Source organism: Gadus macrocephalus, chromosome 12, assembly GCF_031168955.1.
Source record: "Gadus macrocephalus chromosome 12, ASM3116895v1".
Taxonomy (NCBI): Eukaryota; Metazoa; Chordata; class Actinopteri; order Gadiformes; family Gadidae; genus Gadus; species Gadus macrocephalus.
Window position 1 is genome coordinate 6,069,871 of NC_082393.1, and position 26,350 is coordinate 6,096,220.

At 44.0% G+C, this 26,350-nt stretch overlaps 2 protein-coding genes across 3 annotated transcripts in view; one reads left to right on the forward strand and one right to left on the reverse strand.

The window, feature by feature from the left end:
* Window positions 1-19,812, reverse strand: part of gabrb3 (gamma-aminobutyric acid type A receptor subunit beta3) — a 41,741-nt gene extending 21,929 nt beyond the window's left edge. Inside the window, 1 exon segment of the mRNA XM_060066583.1 lies at window positions 19,531-19,812. Coding sequence (XP_059922566.1) covers window positions 19,531-19,625 — 95 coding nt within the window. The 5' untranslated portion in view covers window positions 19,626-19,812.
* Window positions 1-24,513, forward strand: gabra5 (gamma-aminobutyric acid type A receptor subunit alpha5). 2 transcript variants are annotated; one of them, XM_060066585.1, is made up of 10 exons: window positions 1-443; window positions 1,842-1,929; window positions 2,043-2,167; window positions 4,160-4,227; window positions 4,505-4,725; window positions 9,192-9,274; window positions 17,435-17,578; window positions 21,199-21,351; window positions 22,043-22,254; window positions 22,753-24,513. In XM_060066585.1, the coding sequence occupies exons 2-10, from the start codon at window positions 1,844-1,846 to the stop codon at window positions 23,053-23,055; spliced, it is 1,395 nt and encodes a 464-aa protein (XP_059922568.1). In that variant the 5' UTR covers window positions 1-443; window positions 1,842-1,843; the 3' UTR covers window positions 23,056-24,513. The 2 variants fall into 2 exon arrangements, with proteins under 2 accessions (XP_059922568.1, XP_059922567.1); XM_060066584.1 differs by lacking the exon at window positions 1-443 and adding an exon at window positions 519-678.
* Window positions 24,514-26,350: the final 1,837 nt, after the last annotated feature.

Sequence of the window (26,350 nt, forward strand, 5' to 3'; positions counted from 1 at the left end):
TGGCATGCTTTGGGCCAATAGGAACGAAATCTGACGGACGCGCAACGTGCGTAAACATCTCTCGCTGGTCCAAGATTGCGTATCGGATCGTGTTCACCTCTCTGCGGGAGCGGGTCCGCTGCTACTCGCCGACTAATTGCAAAGTACAGGATGCCAGCTCAGCAGAATTGTTGGGAACCCCTTTTGCTGCCATCCTTTTAAACACGCTCTGGGGCAACTCCACCACCTTCGCTGACGGAGACATCCGAGCCACACTTTCTTTTTTTTTTTGCCCAAACCCCAGCATTTTCTACGGCTCCCCCGAGGCGCAATTATGGTGAACAAACGGAGCTGACGTCCCCTCAGCTCTGATCCCAGATATTAACCAGAGCCATCAAAGTGTCACACCGGCGCAGGAACCGAAGAGGGGAAGAAGAAGTTGAAGTGGATTCATCCTGTGCGGGGTAAGAGACGCCGACGGACTCCGTATCGAGGCGGTGTATGACGAGCTGCGTTACAGAGCGGGGTGGTGGTGGTGGTGGTGGTGGTGGTGGTGGTGGTGTGTCGGGACTGGAGGGGTGCACTGTAGTGTAGAGCGAGCGGCTGTACACTAGGGCTACAGTAGCGTTCCAACCCCGAGGTGTGTGTGGGGGGATACAGACGAGGTGATCGGCGGGGATGAACGCCGACAAGCGAAAGGTATCGGTGTCCGTTTCCTGTTGTGTGTTGTGTGTTGTTATTGTTGTGTTATTGGTATGAATCAAGACGCAAGATATCCAGATAGCTTTGATGTCTGGTTTGGTAGATCAGCGAGTGAGTCGTGAGAGCGGGTTTCAGTGACGGGGGTAGGAGAGATACACCAGTGTTTTTATGACAGAACTACTGCGTTGCGGTTTGCTAGAACTGAACCGTGCATGGGATCTATAGACGCGTGAATGTGTGTGTGCGAATGTTCTTCGGTCATTTTCAACGCCACAGATAGGCCTATGTGCCATAGCTCGGGTCCTATATATATTTCTTGGGATGATGCTTGGGAAACCATTAGGCTGTAAGATAACTTGTTAACTTATGGAGACTGTTTTGAGGCCGAAGTGTTGTGCTGTTATTATAGGCCGTTTAATAAGGAGGGTTTTTCTGTGCACTGTGTGATCCGATTTCCGAGACGAGAATGTTTGGGAACGGTTAGACATTTGACAACTTATGAATTCAATTTCGCAGCATTATTCTTAGAAAAAATGGCAAGAGTCTTATATAACATGCTATATGGGCTACTAATAGCAAATAAGAAAATGTTGGGTTTTTCTGTGCAGGATTCTGGATTATGCCAAAGCGTGCATCGTAAAGGCTGTAGCCTACTAGCCTAATGTGTTTTTACTGTGGTGTTTGAGTAGAAAGCTTTTGCGAACATCGAAATGCACAAGGAGACGTGCACGACATACTACCGACCCACAATTACAGCAGTAATGTGTTAATTCTGCGTTGCATGTTATTGCAGATAAAATATGGTGTTGTAAAAACGGAGATTTATGACCAGAGATAATCATTAAATAGGACTAATTGAACTTGGGCCATGGGGTAAAAAAATGGAAAAACATATTTTTCACAAGGTGGAAATATCCCCTTCCATAGCCCTGGACCAAGGCATTAGAGCCAGATTCTTTGCCTGGCCACATGGTCCACATTGCCTGTCTTAAAATTTTACACTCCAATTAACAATAATGGGATTATATCAATCTAATCTGAAATTAATAATAATTACTCTGAGATCAACGTACTCAATTAATTGAAAAGTCAATGTCCCAGATGGGATTTTGTGCCCTTTAAAACAGTGTGAACAGGTTGAATGTGTTCTGGTGTTGTAGGAATGGGACATGGGATGGACTGCAGCCCGGCTATGAGGGCGCTGTGGGTCGGTCTCTGGCTGCTACTGAGCACCATCTGCCGGCTGAGGTGAGCCACTGCAGGAGGCTGGGTTATTAGAATAGAATAAAAAAGATGTTCAAGGGTTTGTAGAAACTAAAACTGAAATGTAAATATAATGTGTTGGTCCTGTTTGTCCCAAGTTTCTCGCAAGTTGCGACGGGAACTCCGAAGGAGGCGGAGCTCAACGACAATATTACCATATTCACACGGATCCTCGACGGCCTATTGGATGGCTATGACAACAGACTACGCCCCGGACTGGGAGGTAAGCTATATAATATGTAGAAAGTAGGACTGCTTAATACTTTCATCGTTAAGCCATAGCCACTTTTACTACTATTGAGAATAGAAACGTGTGTGTGTGTGTGTGTGTGTGTGTGTGTGTGTGTGTGTGTGTGTGTGTGTGTGTGTGTGTGTGTGTGTGTGAGTGTGTTACAGCACACAGCACACACATAAACAAGTCCCTACCTTACAAAGTAATCATTATTGAATAAACTAAACAATGAAACTGTGACAGTCTACCCAAGATGTACTAAGCGCCCCCAGCCTTGTGTGATAATACAGTCTGAACCCAAAGCTGATGACCTTGGCCCTTTCACAGCAAAGAGTTATTTCCGAGCAGAATATGAAAGAAAGACAACCATTCAGTAGCATTCTCCATGGAGGAAAACAAGACGTGATGGTGCAGCAATGCTCTCTATTATCTAAGAAAACGAAGAGAAATAGATCAAAGAATAGAGAACTCACATTCTTTGGGTAAATCAATTTGATGGTTTTCTATGTATTCATATAGTCAGGTTTTTTTCTTCATGTTTTGCATTAGTTTGCAAAACGATACTAAAAGCTACTCTTGATATTTGTAGCTTTTGGGAGGTGAAACATTTGTGTTGCGTAACCAAAAACTGCCCACAAAGATATTTGTTGCAATAACATACACCAAATTTGACCTCGGTTTATCCATCTTTGCAACGACGCATACAGTATGTATTCAACAGAATGAAAATAACCTGTGATGTACAAAAAAAAGAGACCAACAAAGCAAATGTTTTGTGTCTAGTCGACATGTTCAACGATGCTTGTCCTGGAACGCCTACACTCCCTGATCCCAACCCGTCCACTGGCGCCCCCAGTGGTGGTTACAAACACTGCTGCCTTTGGTCACCACGGTTTCTGCACATGTGGGAAATCATAACCTTGATAAGTCATACCTTTCTGGATAAAATACTAACTTTGATTTATGTTTTATTTTGCTCAGTTCGATTCAGCTTTGCAAAGTGAATGCTTTCATCTAGTTTTAAATTTCAAACCCTTTCGAATCAACTGACTTGTGGCTAAGGCCAGCCCCATGGAGGCTGGCCTTAGCCAGTGTTTACATTCACGTGCACACCTGCTTTCACTGTAACGGAAAAAAGAACATACTAAAAATAGGCCCAATTGATGACACAACAGATTCTGCATACAGTAGAACCCAGCTGGGCGTATGTTTGCATTTTTCAACATTTCTAAAGAAAAATGGCCAGTTTCAATATACAATGCTGCTGCCACTGAATTATGATTCAATAATGAGATAAAATAAGGTACATTTAAAATATATATATTTAAGTTTTTTGCTTGATATGGATTATTTTTATAACAGACTCAATATCCCATATCCTCTAATCCCCTATTTATCCCCCGCTCCGACCTTAACGCAGAACTTCTCAGGCTTCTCCCAGAATCCTATGACCTCATCACCTACCTTCTGGAACGGAGCCCGTAAAACCCAGTATATTCCTGCTCAACAAATATGGTCCTGTAACCCGTAAACCTCCTTTATGAGTGTGTGTGTGTGTGTGTGTGTGTGTGTGTGTGTGTGTGTGTGTGTGTGTGTGTGTGTGTGTGTGTGTGTGTGTACGTGTGTGCGTGTGTGCGTGTGTACGTGTGTGTGTGTGTGTGTGTGTGTGTGTGTGCCCTTGTAAAGGTGACCCACAGACAGTGTAGTCTGATGTACAGTGTATAGAACCAATAAGGACGCCCCTGTTTCTAAACACACACAGCGGCAGTATCAGAGTGCAGGTGAGGAAGTGTCGGATACACATTTTATCCCTTCATCACGGCACCAAATTGTCCTTGAACAAAGTCACTAGAGGAAGTATACTGGGAGGACCTCAGGTGGGTCTATATTTAGACTCTCGTCTGCAGGGAGAGGGAACAACAAGGTGTGTGAACCCTGACCAGACGCTCGGTCGGTTTAATTTAATTTTTTTGTTCTTTACAGAAAAGGTCACGGAGATCAAGACCAACATCTTCGTGACGAGCTTCGGTCCCGTCTCCGACACAGAGATGGTATGAATGTCTCCAGGGAGACCACCGATTATTAAGTGACATAGCAATGTAGACGAGTAGCTGATAATATTCTATAGTCCTTGGACGTGGACCTCCTGCTCCAAAAAGTATTCCGAGCAGCAGGAAAAGTAAATTTTATTGGGAAAGTGATTTATGTTATTCACTTGTTATTAAGGAAAATTCCAGGATACGAGACAAATAAAACACAATGACCCTACGGAGAGACCCCTCAACAGAGCAGTAACCAGTGTCGTCCCCCCCCCCCCCCCCCCCCCAGGAGTACACCATCGACGTGTTCTTCCGCCAGAGCTGGAAGGACGAGCGGCTGTGTTTCAAGGGGCCCATGGAGATGTTGCCCCTGAACAACCTGCTGGCCAGCAACATCTGGACCCCCGACACCTTCTTCCTGAACGGCAAGAAGTCCATCGCCCACAACATGACCACGCCCAACAAGCTGCTGCGTCTGCAGGACGACGGCACGCTGCTCTACACCATGAGGTCCGCTCACACATGCACACAAACAACACAAGCGCAAACACACACACACACACGCACACACACACACACACACACACACAAACACACAAGTGCAGGAATACACACGCGCGGACGCATCCATACACACACACACACACACACGCAGAAATGCATATTGCACATACACACACACACACACATTTAAACGGCAACATTTAAACATAGTTCAGTCTAAATGTTCAGTTTAGGCAAAGGATTTTTGAAAGTTGTCATGTTGACATTTGTCCCACACATGTTTTAGGTAGTACAGTCTCCTTTAACAACAGGTCATAATTAAATACAAGCCATTTCAGAATCTATCCACTTGTGACATCACAAGTAAAAGTCTGATGACCACAGCCCTTAAACTTCGGCTGAAACAGACGAAACATATATCTACCGCTTATATTCAACAATGGTTGAAGAAGACGAAGTGGCGGTTGCTTGGCGCCTTGATAAGCCATCTCCTAGCTGAGGGATGCGAGTCAGCATGATCATTCTGATACTCAGATCATGTCCAGGTTTTTATCTCTGTGAGTGAGCCGTTCAGCTTAAGGACAACAACAGCAGCAACAACAACGCTTAGTATCAAATATTCACAAGGCAAAATGGATGTGGCTTCCTGTCACCGCCCGCCAATCGATCGGCTCCTCGGTTGAAAAGCAGAACTTCGAGGGAGCTACGTCTGCTAATGCTATCAGCGGCATCCAGCAGGGGCATGGCTGGTGCGCTGCTAATGGGCTGCTCTTTGGGATGGAAGGGGTTAATATTAATTATGTATGTATAATTATTATATTAGGTTTCATGTTTTGCATGATGGTAGTCACCCGAGGTCTGGGTTAAGATAAGATAAACTTTCATTATCCTTGGAGGGAAATTTGTCTTGCACTCCAATGCTGTCACAGATCGCTGCTTTACATAAAATGAATAACAATACAAATGCAGACAATGCATACATATAGGACACCTGCTTTCTACTGTACTCTACTACAGTAGAAACACAGCTTATTATAGTAGAAACACACTGTGCTCTATTACAGTACAAACACACCTTACTACCATCAAAACAACCACTACTCTACTACAGTAGAAACACACCTTGCTACAGTCTGATCACACTGTTCTCTACGACAGTAGAAACACACCTTGCTACAGTCTGATCACACTGTTCTCTACGACAGTAGAAACACAGCGTATTATAGTAGAAACACACTGTTCTCTATTACAGTAGAAACACACTGTTCTCTACTACAGTAGAAACACACCTTAGTACAGTCAGAACACACTGTTCTCTACGACAGTAGAAACACAGCGTATTATAGTAGAAACACACTGTTCTCTATTACAGTAAAAACACTGTTCTCTACTACAGTAGAAACACACCTTAGTACAGTCAGAACACACTGTTCTCTACGACAGTAGAAACACAGCGTATTATAGTAGAAACACACTGTTCTCTATTACAGTAAAAACACTGTTCTCTACTACAGTAGAAACACACCTTAGTACAGTCAGAACACACTGTTCTCTACGACAGTAGAAACACAGCTTATTATAGTAGAAACACACTGTTCTCTACTACAGTAGAAACACACCTTAGTACAGTCAGAACACACTGTTCTCTACGACAGTAGAAACACACCTTATTACAGTAGAAACACAATGTACTGTACAACAGTAGAAACACACTGTACTTTACTACAATAGAAACACACTGTACTCTACTACAGTAGAAACATACTGTACCACATTAACAACACACTGTACTCTACTACAATAGAAACATACTGTACTACAGCAACAAAAGGCAACTGTAGTAGATTTGAGTGAATGCTTAAAAAAATATACTTCATGATTCTTTACAAAACATCAGTTTGATGTGTTTAGTGGTGTTGTGGTTTGCATTGAGCAGTGACACTGCTCAGTCACACTGAGCAGAGTTTACGGTTAATAAAGCATTCCTAATAAATACAGAGCATTTGGTAGATGTGTTTATCCAAAGCTTTCTACGATACTGGTTTGCATATATTCTTATCATGGGAATCAAACACCAAACCCTGGCACTGTAGATGCCTTGCTCGACCAGTGGGAATGGAGCCCCTTACCCTGGCACTGTGAATAACTTGCTCTACCGGTTGATCTGGACAAGATCCATAAAATCAGTTTACAGATGGCCTACTTGTTCTCTCGCTGACTCACTTGCATCCCTGTTTCCCTCATATTCACACTCACACATTTAGCTGAGCAAAGTGCAGGGTTGAGATTGAGATACCATATGTCACGCACGCACGCACACAAGCACCCACACAAACAGTCACTGTCCTCTCGATATTAACATGAATACCACCACTGAAAAGAATATTGACTGGAGAGAATAACCCAGGTATTTCTCAATCTGTCCAATAGAGGGCACCAGTGGCGGACTCAGGGGGGGGGGGGGGCAGGGGGGGGCGACCGCCCCCCCTCGTGGCTCAATGGTTGAAAAAGCGCGCTAAAGTGCCCTTCAAGAGTGTCGAAGAGTGCCCTGATAGTCCCCTTCTGCCCATCTGGTGCCCTTCTATTACCCTGATAGTCCCCTTCTGCCCGTCTGGTCCTTCTAGTGCCCTTCCAGTGCCCTTCTAGTGCCCTTCCAGTGCCCTTCTAGTGCCCTTCTAGTACCCTGATAGTGCCCTTCTGCCCGTCTGGTCCTTCTAGTGCCCTTCCAGTGCCCTTCCAATGCCCTTCTAGTGCCATTCTAGTGTCCTTCTAGTGCCCTGATAGTGCCCTTCTGCTCGTCTGGTCCTTATAGTGCCCTTCTAGTGCTCTTCTTCCCGTCTGGTGCCCTTCTAGTGCCCTTCTGCCCGTCTGGTGCCCCCATGGTTGAAAAAGTGTGCTAAAGTGCCCTCTATGGTTGTGAAAATGAGAGAAAGTGCCTTATTGGCTGCCCTTTACACTTGAACAAAACTTAATGAGTGCCCTAGGTTGCCCCTGATGATGACGATGTGCCCTCTGGAGCAAGAATATGGCAAACCGAAAAAAACCTGTTGTGGTTAGCTATTGAGGTACAGACGTTCCTCTCTTTGGTAGCTGACGAACGGGGAATGCGAGGCTTTGCTTTCATGTGGCGTCGCCATGATAAACAAGTACATCGAGTGGTACTTAAATCTCCACTGGATAACGAAGCAAAAGCGGATTAAGAGTATGTCAGTACCCATAGTGGAAAAGCGCAATTAGATGCCAAGTTAGAAAAACTTAATATTTTCAGTTTTCATAATCCGTTTAAAATGTATATGCATTTTTTGAGCGTTCAAGATCATTCAAGTGTAGGTCATTTCATCCAAGAGAGACGATAATTGTCAGCTATCACCTCAACATGAAGGAAAACTTCCTTAAATGTTTCCGTAGCTGGCTGTCAGCGGTCAAAGACTGTATGGTAGCGGCACATTGAATTTTCTCCAGTCTAATTTTTACTTAAATGTTAGGAAAGATGACAGCAGTAAGGCATCCTCCTTTCTTTGGCTAAAATGTGAAAGTGCACAATGATGTGAACAACTCATTTTGGTGTTTATAAAGTCGCTAGAATAAGGGGAAACAGTGTCTTTGAAGCAAATTTTTTTATGGGGGTGGACCCCCAGACCCCCAGTTTAAATGATGAGCCCAACTATTCTTTTAAGTGCTACATGGAGATGTAACAAGTGCCCCGAATGGGACCTTCAAGGCAGCGCTTGCTAAGGTTAGGGGATAGGACCTTCCAGGCAGCGCTGCCTTTAAGGCTCCGTTGGGGGAACGAAACACCATCAAGTTAGAAAAGCCACTGTGTCCGCTGGTGGGGCCCCATGTTGTCCAGAATTTGCCCTTTTTATTTTTTCGCCCCTGCCCTTCAAACACTCTGAGTCCGCCACTGGAGGGCACTGTATTAAAATAAATGTTTTTCCAGTCGGTCTTTGTCTGTTTCATAGAACAAAATATTATCTTCACACATAACTTGTGGAAACTATTATTGAATCAAGCAAGATTAACACACAAATACTAATACAAGTCCGGAAACAGCAAAGAAAACCAAATCTAGATTTTTTTTCTGAATATACCTTACTTAAACCGCTAGGTGGCAGCCTTGACCAGTTTATTATTCAAATATTGGTCTCATATTTTTTTACTTCAGAAAAAAGTTACCAAAAAGTTACGGTTATTGCAGGTTGATCGTAACGCAGCAATTAATTGAAAGCCAATCATTTTGATATTGATGACTACATCTAATTTCCTTTTGTACTTTGATTATCCATACACTATATCTTATTCAATAATTGTATTACTCATTCAATGTTATTGCATTATCTTGTATCTGTATCATATAGCTTTTAGTTAATTTAATTTGTTATTTGTTATGTTGCATAATGGAGCATGCATGTAATATAAGCATTTCATGGTCATTATAACTTCTACTCCCTTCACATATTTTCCTTTTCCAGATTAACCATAGCGGCAGAATGTCCGATGCAACTGGAAGATTTCCCGATGGACGCCCATGCCTGTCCGCTGAAATTTGGCAGCTGTGAGTGAACATCTATTTTAGTTCTGTACACGTAATTGACCAGTTCAATGTTCCCTACAGTTTCAAACCATACAATTCCCATCCCTTTACAATAACTATGAAATTACATCAGTTTCTATGGAAACCTCTGCATTCACCATGGAAACGAGTCGCGTTCTTGCTTGAATCAATGGGATAGATTTGGTTCATTTGTCAGCTGGTGTTCCTAAATGACTGTTATTACAAGACAAACGCATTCATTAAGACAATGAGACCACCCCATTTACTTTGGTCCCCCACTGTGAAACATTTGTATCCCACAATCACTCTCTCTCTCTCTCTCTCTCTCTCTCTCTCATGCACTCACACACACACACACACACACACACACACACACACACACACACACACACACACACACACACACACACACACACACACACACACACACACACACACACACACACACACACACACACACATCAAATAGACTACAGTATGCATTAACCATCATTTAAACCAAGGGAATCTCTGTATACGTCATTTTTAAGCACGAGAGTGTCTCCTGCTCTGCAGCAACCAGTGACCTCACCGCTCCTCCAGATATCCCTGGGGACTTCCTGTGCCGCATTAGCTAAGCAGCCAAGGTCTCCCTGATCACCTGACCCAAGCTGTCGTGCGTCGAAACACCTCTGATCGCTGAGCTGCCTGCCCCAGACACCAAAACGCTTATCCAGGCCCCGGGGACACGAGAAGGGGTTGCCACGACGCATTAGAAGTGATGAAGTCAGGGCGGTCAGTTGAGGTACTAGATCAAGGAAAGGATTGTTTGAGCGGTTCGGTTGAGTTGTTGGGTTAGCGAGCGTAAGTAAGGTTACTTGTCGGTCAAACGCAATCAAATGCTACACAACGCAATGCGTTTTCATTCATGCATTGTGAATCAAGTTTTCATTGTAACATTCTAAGTTAGTTGTGTAAGTGTTGAGTTCCAGCCCTGGTGTGGACGTGGTCTTGGTACTGTGTTCATCTTGCAGATCTGTTATCGCTGTGTGGGTGTTGTTCCTACAATATCATAATTAATGTTGCTCCACGACCATCATTGCAACTGACCAATCACGCTGTAGGGAAAATACCAGGAAAATACTGTGTTGGGCTTCTTGCTCACACGCAGAGCGAAGGCAAGCATTGCAATTATTTCTTTAATATGCCATTTTAATCTATCAATCATAACTAGTGCTCTCAATATAAGGCTAACATTTAAATTATTTGAAAATGGCGTATTACACAAAGTATTTTTAATGCAAACCTTCTCCTGCTCTCTACTACAGTAGAAACACATCCAAATGTGGAGCCGCACTTCAGTGTTTTTCTTCTCTGGTTAATCTCGATGTCACCATGCCAGTGAGGACGGCCCCGCTAGGTATGAGCCAGCCAGCAGCTTTATAAACCTCATCCTCTTTAATCAAGCGGTTAAGTCAGGCAAAAATATAGGCTTCATTTAGTCAATTCATTAATGATTTAAATTGTAGTTTGAGTACAATTTGTTTATTAATTTAGCCTGCCCTCTCATTTTATTGCGATTTAGAAGAAAATCGGATATGAAATAATACCATGAAAAAAAGAGTTAAGATAGAAACAATTTCATTATTTGAGTACAGACTGTAGCCCCAGCTTAAGTTAAAAACATACGTTTATGCATTGAAGTGATGGAAACTAACATAGCGTCAGCTGTAATGTGGAATTAAGCTTATCGACTTTTAGGTAAAAGTAAACTATATATAAAATGAAAATACAATTGACAAGTATACAAGTAACGAGAACCAACTGCAAAATTCAACTAAACTTAAATATTAACCCTAACCCGAAAAAAAGTGCCCCTTTTAACTCTAGTTGTCTTGTCCACTATGTTTAAGATAAGTTGCTTTAAATTACCACCCTACAGCCGTGTGTAGCTTGGTCCTGAAAGCCATTAACCCCTCGCTAATCCTGTGAGCTAGCGGCCAGCACTCTCCCCAAGCTAAAGGACCCAGACTGCCCTGTGATGCTGTGTTAATCACCAATATATACCCCCCCCCCCCCCCCTCTCTCCCCCCTCTCTCTTTCTCTCCCTCTCACTGTCTATCTCTCAAGGATTTTATTTTAGTTGTAGCTCTGCTAGTGTAGTTACATTAAGTCTCCCATAAAATAATTACACTGACAAAAATAAACACAATACGGAAACATGTATTTGTTGAAGGTAATACCTATGCCATCTACATTTTGGTCACCTCTACAAATTCTGAGCTTGATAACTCCAGGTCCAGAGAGTTAAAGTCATGCCATGTCTTTGCTCCCGCCCTGTACTGGGCTGCTCCAATTAAACAACTGCAAGCCATGCATGTGCTACAATGGTTGTTCCATTATCTTAAATAGCGGAATCATAGTGCATGATTATTATGTTCATGTATATAATCAGTAATCAGTGGGCAAATTCCCCTGACTTGTTACCACAAATAAAGTTTATTTGAACATTGGCTATTTGCTGCCTCTATTAATGCCATATCCAAGCCTCTAGTCTCTATACATCTACTCATGTCATAGATAGGCCTATATGCACACAGTAATCTGTTGACCTGATACACTCATGGCTCCAGATTACAGACTTGGTGTTGTCAGTTTATGTTAAGCGTGCCGGCTTCTCGACCACAACAATTGCTTCTCAGATGTCGTGTGCTTCTTTGAAACATCTGGAGACCGGCTCCCTTCCTTGGGATTGGATGTTTTTTGATCAAATAGCCAATCATTTAGAAGGCATGGTTTTGTAGTTCTGTTGTATCTCATGTGGAGTTCTGAAATGGAATTCTGAATTGGATTGTGAAATCGAATTGTTCAAGAAGAATTATGAAGTGGAATCTGTAATACTACATTCTAAATTGTAAAAAAAGAAAATGCATAACATTCTATCGGTAGTGAGTTGGAAAGACTGGATTGAGGGACAATCTCCTGAAATAGCCTATAGGAGATTAATGGGAGGCAATGGCTCAGGAGATAAAGCAGGTTGTCTAGCAACCAGAGAGCTGCCGGTTCCATTCTCTGCTGTGATTGTGTAAATGGATGGGGAATGTGTGGATGAATGGGTGATTGTGTGCGTGCGTGCGCGCGTGCGTGCGCGCGTGTGTGTGTGTGTGAGTGGTTGTGTGTGTGTGTTTGAACTGAACGAATGGGTAAATGCCAAGGTACTTTAACAACCACCAGTTATAAAAGGGCTGGGAAGTAAAAAACTCATGGGGGGAAAATAGTAACAATACAGAAGTACAGAGTCAGCGAGTATCTGAATGGCCACTATAATATAACCTACAGAACAGTCTCTGGGCCTCCTTACAGAAGGTAAGACGTTGTGCAGCGCGTTTGTCTTTTTGATTCACAAACAGCTGTGCTTGCGTATCACAACCTCGTTGTGGACTTCATCCACCTCGACACCGTTTAGCAAGTCAATGGCGGAACGAGGAAGGCTTTCACCTTCTAGCTCCCCACTGCCATTCCTTACTGCAGTGTCCCACCGTATTACTCCTTACTGTAGTGTCCTACCACCTTATAACCCCTTAAGGGCTCATTATGGTTCCACGTCGACGCAACGCGAGGGGGGCTTTAGGGACCCCTTACGACGTCCTTGCGGACCCTCCTTGCGTCCACCGCAAGGGCCTGACGCGCGCTTCCCAAAAATGTTAACCTTGCATTGAGGCGACGCCGCGGCCAGGGCTGCGATTGGTCCGCTCACTAGAACCTGACACAGAACTAAGATTGCGTCGGCATGGAAACAATAATCAGCCCTTTACTGTAGTGTCCTGCCTTATAACGCCGTACTACAAAAGGGGTATAACTCCTCCTGTTGTGACTCCTACTACAGCGAAGGAACATGGCACAACTGACCCCTTAATATGAAATGTTAAAATACACTGATCCCAGTCTATACAGAGTTTGAGTATAATAGTTAGTGCTTCATCCAAACATTACAAAAGCCCATACTGAACGGTCGCTCCTAAAAGTGACTCAGCAGCACAGATGTAATGAAAGTAATAATATGAATGAAAGGATCAAAGGATTAGGGCGCCGTTGTAACAGTTATTAAACTACAATCCCACACGCCTGCTCTCGTGTTGTAATCGCACATGACAGAACAACTTGAACCGTTTGTAAAACAAATGTGTACAAAGTCTGCCAGGCAATAGTCTTTATCTCCCTGTACAGAGAGTAGAGTAAGCCAAGTCTGCGAGCCAAGTTCTCCTAGGGTTTCACATTTTAAGCGGCCATTTTGGTGCTTCTTCACTATGATGATAACCGCAATAACAACTGGTCGCGTGGCTGTTCTAGAATCGTTGGTCAAGAAGTATCAACATGGCGGCCTGTCTTATGGAACTTCAGATCATATGATTGAAACCCTCCGATAGAGAGTCACATGTTGTTTTTTCAGTGTTGACATGAACACATCAGCAACTGAAGGGTCAGAACCCCTCTAGCCAACCTGATAGATGTACCCTCCCTCTACATCACCTCCACCCCCGTGATGGCTGTTCCACCCTCTTCGTCGCCTCCACCCCTCCTCATGATAGATCCGGCCCCCTCTCGCTCTGACAGGATAACTAGCATCCCTTCCAGAACCAGCTTCCATGATTAGCTGCATTAGCCACAGCATTAGCGTATTAGTGTACTGCTACCATTGCACTCATCAACACATGTCAGATTAGGGCAATCACCAGGCAAAACAAACCCCTATTCATTCACTCATTCATTCATTCATCGTGTGGGAGTCATGTTGGGTCCTGTCACTGGTCTGATATGTTCCTTTCAGGGATCCTAGTTCCTTTAACAGAAACCTAAATATTTTCACCACCTGCTAGCTGTACCATTTTCCCTCAGCCCTGCAGAGGGATTGATAAACTACATTTTACCTTATTGTTATTTTGCTACGATTGCATATTTTAACACCTCACTTAGTGCATTCCAAGCCATCCCTGGAAGGACGGACCCCTTCTTCTAAAACCCTCTGCTCTGTTCTAATGAAATAGTTTTCATGAGGGATCTGTGTCCAATCAGAGCTGTGTATGAGGCAAATTACGCACAATGAGAGCTGGACTTGAATGGCCACCACACACAAGTCAATCGCCAAAGTGGTTCAAATTCAACTTTTTTATGAAATATAATCGTCCACCAGGAACTCGGGACGTACATCATTGTGAGATGTACTGAGCACTGAGATCCTGTCAGAACAGACTATTGGCTTTGTGGGCTTTGTGTTGACTCAGGATGGTGCTTTCTCTTCTGCCTCCAACCACCGTGAACCCCCTCAAGGCTGTTAGAGGAACAACATGCTGGTCTCTGACATGAACCAGTGAAAGGCTGTCAGGGAGGGGAGGGTTTGTCCACGCCGGTCCCCCCGTGATGGGCGGCAAAGCTGCCGCTTGGCAGGGCTCAGTGGAGATGTCAGCGAGTAGGTTATATGCCTGCGTGAACTTTGAACTCTTTACGTTACATGTGTCACAAGCAGCTGACACCTCAATCCAATTAGAGGCCGGATTTAGCACCTGCTGCTCTGGCGCCGTTTTCATGGGACAATTTATATAAACGACATAAATACACACACGCATACACACATACATATATAAACACACACACACACATATGTATACACATATATATACATACATGCATACATACATACATACATACATACATACATACATACATACATACATACATACATACATACATACATACATACACACACACATATGTATATATATACACACATACATACATACATACATACATACATACATACATACATACATACATACATACATACATACATACATACATACATACATACATACATACATTTATATGCATATACACATACATATATACGCCGATACATAGAGTATATAAACGCATTTATACACTAAATTACTAAATGACTGAAATCAAAATTTTACACGAAGTGTAGCAATGAATGAAGTATGAAGTATAATCCAGTATAATCCAACTCTCAACAACTTCAGCCGGCAGCCATCATTATGTTTCTCTGTCAACCACATATTGAATCGCATTGGACTGACGACCGGCTCGACTAAATTAAGTTTGCGATGGTTTGTTGTTTGTTTCCACCAGAACATGCCTAATCCCGGGACTAGTACGTGTGTGTGACTAAGGCGAGTGTGTATTTGTGTGTGTGTGTCTTCTGTTTGTGTATATGTGTGCTTGGCTGGGTGTGTTTGATCTGATAATCCACGCAAGGTTAGCCGGGTCGAGTTAAATTGCTGTGAAGTCATCTAACACTAGCGCTCGGATTAATGCAATACTCAGAGTCTGAATAATGCACTTGAGACACTGGAAGACACACGCACACACACACATATTCACATGTGCATGCATCAGCTTTGTTTTCCTCAAGCTTTTCTGCCTTTTCAATTATATATGTGTGTGTGTGTGTGTGTGTGTGTGTGTGTGTGTGTGTGTGTGTGTGTGTGTGTGTGTGTGTGTGTGTGTGTGTGTGTGTGTGTGTGTGTGTGTGTGTGTGTGAGAGTGATTGTTTCTGTGTGTGTGTGGGTGTGTGTGTGTGTGTGTGTGTGTGTGTGTGTGTGTGTGTGTGTGTGTGTGTGTGTGTGTGTGTGTGTGTGTGTGTGTGTGAGTGATTGTGTCTGGGTGTGGGTGTCTGTGTGTTGGTGCGGGTGTGTTTGTTTGTGTGTGTGTGCGTGTGTGTGTGGGAGCTGTATGTATGTGTGTGTGTGTGTGTGTGTGTGTGTGTGTGTGTGTGTGTGTGTGTGTGTGTGTGTGTGTGTGTGTGTGTGTGTGTGAGAGAGACTGTGTGTGTTTGTGTGTGTATATCCTTAAGCAAGGCTCCACCAATTTCCGGTGAAAGTTTACAACATCAGAGAAATCCCTGTTTTTAATCAACATGCATTTCCGATTCAACCCAGGCATCCCTCTAACATGGTTGATATGAAGGAATATGATTATGGGTATTATTTTGGGGAACTTCATAGCCTTTTGTGCTGTAATCCTAACCCTTTAACAGTGTATGTTCAATAGTCTTATGCTTTTTGACTCTCATTCATCTCAAAATGCTAACAAAATGCTAACAAAATGCTAACAAAACCCTAACAAACGGCTAAACAAAAATTACGGAAGGCTAACTTAACTCAGAGAGTGTATCTTAGTGACCCTCTCGCTGTATTTAAAGCTATGTTTTTATCAACGTAACTTATCGAAAACAGCTGGCCAGTAGATGGTTAATAACACGCTAATGACATCAATTAGATGGTTAATAACCTGTTAATAACACTGAACCAGATGTTTATAACCAAGTGTTTGGTTCATCATTGACTTGCGGCCGTCAATACATCTGTCTCTTTCACTACTCCTGGTTCACAGCATGCTGTTCAGGGCCTCTCAGAGTGTGTGTGTGTGTGTATGTGTATGTGTATGTGTATGTGTGTGTGTGTGTGTGTGTGTGTTCAAATGAAAGGTATTAATTTTAAAGCTCTGAGAGTGGTCACAGTATAGTATTTGATGTAAATGTAGTCCATTTAGCTTTTCCTTCACTGTAACACGACTTATCTCTTTATGGAGGGCGTGTGTGGGAACGTGCATGTGTGTGTGTGTGTGTGTGTGTCTGTGCATGTTCAGTAGCACTATATAGGGATGGATATATTAGACATGAATTGGAGTTTCGTCATCTCGTTCTAAACCATGTCACATACCTTATTTGTGCGTAACAATTTTATTCATTATTATTCTAGAATGTGTGAAGTCTAGGGTGTCTCCAGGTTTACAACGTGTATAACTGAGGGTCTGGCCGGGTCAGAGGTCACTGAGCTGTCAGCAGGTTCAGCTCCCTACAGACACCATTAGATATAAGCTAATCAGGGGGACGATCAGCCTGACATGCACAGAGGTGTTGCTAAACCCTTGCAAAAATTAAGGATGAATCACCATCTAAATAATTTAAAAATAACCTTTGACCTTCAGCAGCTGACCATGCGATGGCTAGAAGGCTGCCTAGTGTATTGAAATCTCTGAAGATATACACACACATCATTCTTAATCCCACTAATAGAGCAGTCCCTGGTCACTCTTCTGCATAACACCACTCAAACAGCAGCCTCCTTAACTTCATCCTGTGTGTCTCTACTGTCTCTCTAGACGCCTACCCCATCTCGGAGGTGGTGTACACCTGGACGCAGGGGGCGGCCAAGTCGGTGGTTGTGGCCGAGGAGGGCTCCAGGCTTAACCAGTACCATCTGATTGGTCAGACGGCCGGCACAGAGGACATCCAAACCAGCAGAGGTAGGGATACAACTCTTCACAGGCCTCTGATGCTCTAGCTAGAGCCCTCCCCCCACAAGTTCAGTTTTATCATAGTAAGACTGATCAGAAGTTCTGATGTAAGATAGTAGAACTGCTGGAACCAAGATTACCTTGCCCCCCGAACTCACCAACTAGGGCACCCCTGGACCTATGCAAGGTGCCCCCCCCTGGATCTATGCAAGGTGCCCCCCCCTGGACCTATGCAAGGTGCCCCCCCCCTGGATCTATGCAAGGTGCCCCCCCCTGGACCTATGCAAGGTGCCCCCCCCCCTGGATCTATGCAAGGTAGCCTCCCTGGATCTATGCAAGTTACCACCCCCCCCGCCCACACACACACACACACACACACACACACACACACACTCAGAGCTTGTGGGAGAAGAACGCCAGGCGAGAGAAAGAGGGATGGAGAGTGAGAGAGAGTCGATAGATGGATTTGAGGACGCCTCCCACACACAGCTGTCTCTGTAGAAGACCAGAAGGGATCACTAATACCTAGACTGAACCATCAAGAGTATGGGAGATCATCTAACCCTCGCCTAAACCATTAGAGCAGGGGTGTGTGATCCCCTAACCCCGTGCTGAACCTCTAGAGCAGAGGCGTGCCATCACCTAACCCTGGACGGAGCCATCGCGAGAGGAACGGAGATCATTCATCCCTGGACTGAACCATTACAGGTGGGGCCAGGGGACACTTAAGCCTGGACTGAACCATTAGAGAAGGGGTCAGAGGATCACTCGTCGTGGGTCTGAGGTGCTGGCTCTGTGGGGTTAATCCCCACAGAGGCCCTGTCGGTTGTGCTTTTACCGAGTGACGTCTCGCGGGACGGTGGGATTGGCCACGGCGTCGCCCCGCGAGCTCAGCACCGGGCATCTGCTTAACTCCGTTATGTAAAGCGCTATGATAATACAGTGCCAGAGAGATCCTGTAATCCTAATGTAATGCAGAAGGCTCCTTCTACTCACATCTGACCAGGAAAGAGGATGTCAACATCCAGTCACGGATCGCCCTCTGCACATAGCGTCACACATGTTGATAATACATGCAATCGCTTTCTATGCAATACACAGCTGCAGAAATACATTATAAGTATGGGGGTTGTCCATTGGCAGTTAGACCCCTGAATGGACACAACAAGACTATCCTGTGCCACCTCTGACTTGCTGCCTGCACCTCCTGCTCACAGACACACACACACGCATATAGACACATACACACACACACACACACACACGGATATACCGGACACACACACACACACACACACACACACACACACACACACACACACACACACACACACACACACACACACACACACACACACACACACACACACACACCTAAGCCTCCACTCCCCTCCTCCTCCTCCACCACCACACCCTGACTGGTGGGGTAATGGAGGGAGGAGGATGGGCTGGCTGGAGGGGGGGGAACCTCGGTTAGCTTAGATAATCTGAGGAGCAAACGGTCTTTAGCGCGCCAAGAATAGCAGGGGCTAGCCTCTTACCTACGGGTTTAGCCCAGTAAAGTTACACACGTGTGTGACTCGGGTTGGGGCAAAGCCCAGAGAACGCTCAACGTGTACTCCTTGTAAACTCAAGATACTGTATAACATAAATCCATACCAATACACGGAAACATATCAACGAAAATACCAAAAACACCCTCCTACAGAACGTCAGACCCTTAAAGACGGTTGAACATTGTAGGACGGATGTATTATATCAGCGCTGGCAACCATTCCAAATCGTCTCCACTTTTAATGATTTGGGAATCTCTTGGGGAGCTCCCTGTGGAGCAGGAGTAGGCCAGAGGAGTAGGCCAGAGGAGGAGGGAGAGAGGAGGAGGGAGAGAGGAGCTAGGAAGCACAGGACGGGGGGGGGTAACAAGGGAGCCGGGAGGAGACCCCTTCCTCAGCTCGACTCACCAGTTTATGAGCATGGCGGCGCTGTTCTCCGCTATGAACGGCAGCTCCCCGTGCACGCTCCAGAAGCCCAGCAGTAAGATCCACCAGACCCGCATCGTGGTTCCCTCTCAGGTCCTCGGAAGAGTCACGGAGTCCCGCGGCGGAGCAGGGCTGCAGGTCAGAGGTCACCGGAGCCCAGCCCTGGGACAGGGACGCCCTCCGGTCGACATAGTGCAGGTCTGCTGCTGGAGAGCAGAAGAACATCCACAAACCCTCTCCTCCTCCTCCTCCCCCTCCCCCTCCTCCCCCTCCTCCTCCTCCCCTCTCCTACCCTTGGGTCACCTCAGCCCACCCCCGCCCCAGGCATCTGCTCACCTGCCAGAAATAATAGACACAACAATCTGCGCCCCAGTCCCTCTCTCGTTTTGTTTGTTTGGGATTTGCTTTTCTTTTTTTTCAGATAAAGCTGAGAAAGGAATGAACTGTCCTGAATCAAGTGTCCGTAGCCCGGCCTGACAGAACGGAATGGGTTGTTGCAGCCAGGGGGAGAGGGAGCGAGGGAGAGAGAGAGAGAGTGTGAGAGAGAGCGAGAGAGCGAGAGAGAGAGAGAGAGCGAGAGAGAGAGAGAGAGAGAGAGAGAGAGAGTCCTGCAGGATGCAGATTGTGTCAGGGGATTAGGGCGAGAGAGAAATGGGATTTTGCCAGGAGGAAAGCCACTGTCATCTGTGAGTTTCAGTGTCCGAGCTTCAGTGGAGGGATTTCTTTTTTCAGGAAAGAGAGAGAGAAAAAAACCTGAAATGCAATCTTCAGTTTGTCAACAGGATGTGATATTGTACTAACAGCAGCATTCCCTAGTCCCATTTAATACACACACAGAACTACTATCCATGCATTGATATATACTGATCTTGGAGTCACATTTAATACAAACCCACAGAACGACTACCCATAATAATAATAATAATAATAATAATAATAATACATTTAATTTAGAGGCGCCTTTCAAGACACCCAAGGTCACCTTACATCCATCTATGCTGATCTTACTATACTGGTAATGCTTTTTATTTGTCATCATGCCAGTTGACCCATATGTCATTATCTGATGCTATTTTTAACCATTTAATACCTTTTAATTTCCTAGCATGCTTTAGGAATTGCATTGGATTTTTTCTACTTTCTACCCCTATTATCTGCAAAGGGAATGTCAATAGCTTGGCTTCCCTCTTGTGGTTTCATGCAACTCCAAAATAATAATTAAACTGAACTAAACATAGATAAATCAAAGGAATTGTATCTGTTGGACCCAAGGAAAACATTATAGTTGCGAATTGGAAAATGGGAAAACCCCCAAAAAATAATATTAGTTATAGGACCTGGATCAGTGTTTAGACGATATAGCAAGCTATGACAAATCGAAGATTATGATGAGTCAAATAAAAGATTATTATGAGTCTTGTCTAACACTGAACCTAGTTTGGCCTTGCTTGCTCGACACAAATTCTTTCAGCCGCGGCAGATTACCTGCCCTTTTAATCTGTAGTTTCACCTCTCCCGTGCGACCTCAAATAATCCACAATTCTTTCAGAAAACTACAACTAGTACCAGGGTGCTCTGAGGACAGCCGGACACTGTTATCATTATTTTTCTATGTGTGCGTGTGCGTGCGTGTGCGTGTGTGTAACACAGGTCAGTACACGGTGATGATGTGTCACTTCTACCTGAAGAGGAAGATCGGCTACTTTGTGATCCAGACCTACATGCCATGCTTCATGACCGTCATCCTGTCCCAAGTCTCCTTCTGGCTCAACCGAGAGTCTGTCCCTGCCCGCACCGTCTTCGGTGAGCCCCAACCCTAAGTGGAAAATAATGTTGTATGAAATTGGTAGCTTTTGCTGAACCTATTTATAGCCAAGGCAAGTTCATAGACATTATTCCTCGAGGGGCCGTATTGGTTAGTCGGTGGGGAAGGCTTCTAGAATTGTTGGGAGAACTGTTATTCAGAGGAACTGTTTTGTAAGTGGTACCTGGGTGGGGAAACGGGATGCAGAATGAAAGATAACGGCTGTTCGGTGACATGCTTTTAGGCATGCGGCAGAGTGCCTACAGGGCTTCATGCCAGAAATCTTCTGAAGTCAGGTGAGGTAGTATAAAGATCCACAAAGTAAATGTCCAGAGCAGGTTGTGATGGAGAAATAGGCCCAACACAGATTTCCCCTAGGAGACTTGGCTTTGGCCATCATTACTTTTTGAATTAGGTGCTTTATGCTTATATCATATCTAAAACACAATAAAATACAATAATTAAAAGTAATTAATAGAAAGTACAAAAAGGTCAAATAAAAATGAATCTAGTAAATTATTATTTTGTAGTAGTCGTGCCGTCTGTTTTCTGATTGGACGAGCCTATTTGGATACCTCGGAGCAACTGAGCCCCTCAAAGTATTCAGAGTGTCTGAAAACGAGGTCTTCTGGTTTTGATGGTTGATCATTTGGTGGCGCTTCAACCTAACCCCCAGCCTCCCTCCCCCAGGCGTCACCACGGTGCTCACCATGACCACGCTCAGCATCAGTGCCAGGAACTCGCTGCCCAAGGTGGCGTACGCCACCGCCATGGACTGGTTCATCGCCGTCTGCTACGCCTTCGTCTTCTCTGCGCTCATCGAGTTCGCCACCGTCAACTACTTCACCAAGAGGAGCTGGGCGTGGGACGGCAAGAAGGCCATGGAGGCCCAGCAGCCCAAGGTGTGTGGACCCAGATTACACACAAACATGTGTGTGTGTGTGTGTGTGTGTAGGCACGATTAATAGCTTAAAAAATATGTGTGTGCGTTTACCCACATTAGACTAAAAGAAGAGTGTGCCTGTGTGTGTGTGTGTGTGTGTGTGTGTGTGTGTGTGTGTGTGTGTGTGTGTGTGTGTGTGTGTGTGTGTGTGTGTGTGTGTGTGTGTGCGCGTGTGTGTATAGGCACAAATATTAACTTAAGGAATATCTGTGTGTGTGTACCCACGTGTGCATGTGTGTATGTGTGTGTATCCGTGTGTATATTTGTGTAAATGTATGTATATGAGTGTGTGTGTGTGTGTGTGTGTGTGTGTGTGTGTGTGTGTGTGTGTGTGTGTTAGCACTGGTAGATAACAATCACAGATCATTTGGTGTGTTATTGGGGTACAGACTGGTAAGGTGTTATGCTTGGCTACTTATATGTCATACTGGATGTGCTGTCACTTGTGTTTCCCCAGAAAAAGGACCCATTGGCGCTGTCCAAGAAGCCCAACAACAGCTGCTCGGTAGGGGGCATGAACTACCCCTCCCACCTGAACAAGGACGCCTCCATCTCCACCATCTCCAACAGCACGGCGGTCCAGCTGAAGACCTCTGAGGCCAAGCCGCCCGACTCCAAAAAGACTTACAACAGCGTGAGCAAGATCGACAAGATGTCGCGCATCGTGTTCCCCGTGCTATTCGGGACCTTCAACCTGGTGTACTGGGCTACGTACCTCAACAGAGAACCCGTGATTAAGGGAGCAGACGAATCCACGTAGACACCTCCGCTCCTCTCTCTCTCTCTCTGACCTCTGACCCTTCAGGATTTGATAACAATTACCGAGTACTTATCCTCGTCGAGTCACTATCATTTGAATTATCTTTTCTTTTTTTTTTTTTTTTTTTAAGAATACCATTGCATGTCCAAGCTTCTATTGTCATGGTTGGACTACATGTTTATCTACAATTTGTTTCCCGCCGATACAATCTGACATTGAGGGTTGATATTTATTTATTCTTTTGACTCCAAATAGCGTTTAAACATAAAGCAAGGCCGAATGCTATGCAAAACGACACCCGTGGTGCCACCTACTTCCACATCCCCGCTTTGGAAACAAAGAAAGAGAGGTTAGAATTGGCCCATGAGCAGACCTTGCTTCCTTATTAAAAGCAGAACCAATAGCCATGCTAGTTGCCTTCCAAGTGTAAAAACACACAGAATGCACTGAAATCCCACCATTTACTTTTTTTTTTAAAAAGGCAGACATGACAGCCATCATCATCATCATCATCGAATATTGTTTTGGCTTAATTTTAGCTTTTGAAAATACATTTTATTTGAGGGCAGCTTCTGTTTTTGAGTTGCTGTGTTGAAATCCATTGTATGTACATACATATATATCCCCTGCCTATAAATAATCCCTATTAATCTGGTTAAATTTGATTCTACGTTTTGCAGGTGATGCATCATAAAGTTACTCTTAGCTTAGCGCTTCATTGACTTGGTTTACTGAGTTAGCATCGGAATAGCGTGTGCTTTGGCGGTTTTGAGAACATATTTGATGCTTTTTTCAAACTTGTGGCTTTTTCGATATTTTTGTTTGTCTCGTTTATATGCGCTTTGATGAAACTTGTGAATATTCTTAACATTTTGATGCTTTTAAAGGGACAACTTTTTGTCCTGATAGGTTAGTCGCTGTAGATTGAGCTCGAGTAGCGCCTTAGCTAGCTAACAGAATGATTGGATTGTTGCATTTTGACAGTTAGCAATTTGATCCTTCTTAAATCATATTGCTTGTTATTTTTTAATGTTGACATGAAATTCCTAAAAGATCAAACCATTGTTTTAAGTTTTTCAAATGCCATAATTAGCCAAGAACAATTTTAAGGACATTTTTCTTTTTTTTTTGCTAATTGACCCTTGACCTCAGAAACCTAAGTGCAGCTTTTTACATTGCGTTGGTTACAAAATATTTCTAACAATGTACTGTAATATTGTTCACAGAACGGTAGTATTATACGAAAAGGGAAAGAGTTCTGGGTACTTTATAGATCACTAGGAGTGGCTCCAGGTCTTCTCATATGAACGGCACGTCACTTTTTAATTAGCTAATACTGCTAAAGGTCATTGGAATACCCAAGTAATATTGGATTAATACAGTCAAACTTACTTTATGTACAGCTGTTCTTTAATGCAAATGTCAGAAGCAATAAATACATGCTCATACAAATTAGAACCAACTGTGAAAATTTCAGTTATTTGCAAGTTGATCCTCATTCATTTTCAGTGGAAATGACCCCACTGTTCTAATGAGGACCTTACTGTACATTAACATCATGGTATTTTCCGATAGAGGAATGGATGTTGACATGCTATCCTTCAGTAAAGCAGTAGCTTAACGGGTGACCCTTGCTTGCTCGGACCAGCACGTGCGACTGTGTATTTAATTATAAACACATCTCTGATCTTCCAGCTTCTACTTCTGCCGTTGGAACGTCAAATCCTTGTGGTGGTAGAAGCAGGGGAGCAGGGGCCTCTCTGTAACATCTGGCTCACATCTGTTTGTCAAGGATTTACATCCACTTAAGTTGTTTTTTATATTCGCTGTAGTCGTACTATAGTACACTCTAAGCTGTCAACGATGCAGGCGAATAACAGCAATCAGAGCCAAGCCGGAGATGCTGTTAGCGCACGTCTTTCCCATTACTCAGACATGTAATACCTAGCTCACTGCTAACACATCCTCCTTTCTGACTCAATGTAATACCTTGCTCACTGCTAACACATCCTCCTCGCTAACTCAATGTTATACCTAGCTCACTGCTAACATATCCCCCTCGCTACCTCCCTAGCTCACTGCTAACGCATCCTCCCTAACTCAATGCAATAGCTACCTAGCTGACTGCTATCACATCCTCCTCGCTAACTCAATGCAATACCTTGCTCACTCACTGCTAACACATCCTCCTCGCTAACTCGATGTAATACCTAGCTCACTGCTAACACATCCTCCTCACTAACTCAATGCAATACCTAGCTCACTGCTAAAATTTGCCTTGCTAGCTGATTCTTGGAATAATACATAGCTCGCTGAACCCTAGCTCACTGCTACCATCTTATCACGCTAGCTGACTGTGACAGTGTGATGGAAAACAAACATTAGGCCTATTGGGAATTGGCACAATTGACACACACAGAAAACAGTACTGCTGTATTAAAGCCAAAAGTGCAAATTGAAGCCAATTGTATTATCAGAAGATATTTTTAATGAAATGATCACAATAGTAGCGATGAAACTTGGGGTTGTTCATCATATAATTAGAGGACTTGTGCCACCCCAGGTCCCCCCGTGGACATGATGTGATTGATGTTTCAGAAAGTTATTTTAAATACTACTACCCATTTGCAAGCTTATTCTAACTATGTTAGCAAACAAATAAAAAATCTTGAGAAAGTGAATAGTTTAGGTTTTGTGGGTGTCAACTAGACTATAAATACATTGATTCATTGGTGCAAAGACTGTGTGAGCTATAATAACATATTTAGTTTCCTTGATTACAATGACCATCGACGTACTGATTGCACGCATTACCCATTTTAACCACAAGAGGGCATCCGTGTTAAAGGCGTAACAAAACGAGAGATTATGGCTAGCGATTGTGTGCTAGATTGCGCCTCATATTACCTGCATGCAAGGCATTTGATTGCATTGTAGTTTCTTTACATAAAGTTCCTAACTAATCAATTCAGGCAATATTTTTTGGAGCAATCTAATTTGCACACCCCAGCAAATTAATTAAGTTGTTGTGAAACAATCCATTTATGTTTGTTTTTTTGTAGGGGTTAATCACTTCTGAATCACCCTATCAACCGTTTTAGAAGAAGTGAATTTGATGCAGAGTTGAAATTTAATGAAACTGTTCCCCAACCCACAACAATATGAATGACTGGAAGCACGACTGCTGTGACCCCATCCGTACTACCGTTGTTACCCTCCCCATGGGTTTGGCCAACATTTGATGTCCAATCCCCTTATGTGACTTCAAGGACAAGCTCAAAGGAATCATCATGCC